This window comes from Anneissia japonica, unplaced genomic scaffold (assembly GCF_011630105.1).
Source record: "Anneissia japonica isolate Jap-2015-1 unplaced genomic scaffold, ASM1163010v1 scaffold483_len1788099_cov177, whole genome shotgun sequence".
Lineage (NCBI taxonomy): Eukaryota > Metazoa > Echinodermata > Crinoidea > Comatulida > Comatulidae > Anneissia > Anneissia japonica.
The window spans coordinates 1,546,112-1,548,385 of NW_022682587.1; the positions used below are offsets into that span (position 1 = coordinate 1,546,112).

The 2,274-nt window shown below is 32.5% G+C and overlaps 1 protein-coding gene across 1 annotated transcript in view; it reads left to right on the plus strand.

Moving 5' to 3' along the window:
- LOC117115806 overlaps positions 1–2,274 on the plus strand; it is a 63,433-nt gene that overhangs the window by 4,629 nt on the left and 56,530 nt on the right. Inside the window, exon 4 of the mRNA XM_033260076.1 lies at positions 746–958. Within this exon, the coding sequence (XP_033115967.1) occupies positions 746–958 (213 nt within the window). The remainder of the gene's footprint in view (positions 1–745; positions 959–2,274) is intronic.

A 2,274-nucleotide genomic window follows, 5' to 3' on the forward strand; every position in this document is an offset into this window, starting at 1 on the left:
TGAAAGGCAAATCGGAAAAACCCATGAAACAGCAAACGGCCATATAATGCAAATCAATTTAAAATTAAAATTAAAACGAAACAATAGAGAAAATCCGATCAGAATGGCAAATTAAACTATAGCATCCACTGGAAGGAATCCCAATATCTGCAGACGGATCCGTTTCGGCCTTCCAGGCCTCATCAGTGCAGCTAGGATACAGACCCAAACGAAACGTTTGACCAGCTTAGGCAGTGCCCAAACTAGTCCCACGACCACTAATGATTGCAAAGCCAAACCAAGGCAATATATATATATATATATATATATATATATATATATATATATAACCTAAATACAATTACTGCTGTACGTTCTTTAATACAACGGAAAAAAATTACATTACTATGCCTATATGATACATAAAAAGCATAGTCCATAGATTTGTAATAATATTTAAATTTTGTATATACTATACATTAGTTTATGTACAAAGACATTATAATTAGTATTTAGCATTGACAATAATTGACACCATACCAACCGATGATGGACTGCCGATAGCGGAATTCAATTACATTACTATGCCTGTATGATATATAAAAAGCATAGTCCATAGATTTGTAATAATATTTAAATGTTGTATATACTATACATTAGTTTATGTACAAAGACATTATAATTAGTATTTAGCATTGACAATTATTTGCTTTGATAATTTATTAACCATGTACTTGACCAATATTGTATATCGTACTCTTTTTAGACATTCTCTGCCCAATAAGTGACGCCATATCAACCGATGATGGACTGCCGACAGCGGAATTCAATTACACAGTGGCTGTTTCAGATAACACACTGACACCGCAATGTTCGACGCCTTCTGGTTTCCTCTTTCCAATTGGTGCTACTGTAGTAGAATGTACTGTCATGGATTCGTCTATTTCGGCTGCATGCAACTTCACTGTTCTTGTTGAAGGTAGGTAAGATGAATAAGTGCACTCCGAAAGTGGCAAATATCGGTTTATATAGGTAATTGTCTATAGACTAACAACATCACTTCCTAGTTGTGTGTGTTAAGCTTTTAAATTTATTATTATTATTATTATTATTATTATTATTATTATTATTATTATTAACATCATTAACATTATCATCATCATCATCATCATCATCACCACCACCACCAATCACAACATTATCTGTACCGTCCTCATCACTATAACAATTCTCACTATTATTATCATCGTCACCATCACTATCTTCATAATCATAATCATCATCATCATCATCATCGTCATTATCATTAATAACAGTAGTTACGATGACGTTGACGTAATGGTGTCGGTAGTGGTGATGGTGGCAATAGTAGTACCGGTAGCAGCAGTATAAGTATTATACTAGTATCAGTTATAGTAGTATTATTATTAGAAGAACATATGTAGTAATAGTTTACATTACTCAAAAATAATTAATTTAAAATTGCAATTTGATATATTACATTTTAAAACAAAATACTCTGAGATTACAAGTAGAAGAAATGATGAAAACACAGTAACATTATAGTTGTCATAAATTATGATACATGTACATTGTTTGTATCTTCTTATATAATAGAAATTAAGTTCCACTGGTAAACTGAAATCAATCATGTTTATTATAGTTTATTCGTAGTCATCATCGTCATTATCGTCACCTTTATTTAATTATTGTCATTGTTTGTCATGATAATTATTAGGCCTATATGTACCTATATACTGTTACTGCACTTTAGGTAAACAAATTTAATTTCGTACAAATATGCGTGACTGAGTGACAATAATCTTTAAAAAATAAGGCCTAGGCTTGACATAATTATAAAGTTCATTTTTGTAATCGTAGTCCAATCATTATTCAATTCTAAAATATATATCAGAATAATAATAAAAAGGGGGTTCAAGTCTGTGGGGTTCAACTATTGTACTCTTCATCATAAGACATGTTACTGAAACCTACGCCTGCATAATGCCTATTAATACTACTTGAGTCTTGCTTATTGCATTGCATAATTATCGGCATGTATCAAAACCAATCTGTGGAGAATAATAAACTACTAATAAATATTAGAGTTTATTGCCGAATATTAGAGTTTATTGCCGAAGGTGATAAATTTATAACGCCACCAATCGCCACTGCCACAAAAGACCGGGAAGATCATCGCAAGTGGACCGCTTCATTAAAGGCTTCGTGTGGCAAGCCCATTAATCGGGTGAATTTGCACGCCAGCCGGACCGCTTCCAGTTGACAGGCCACAAT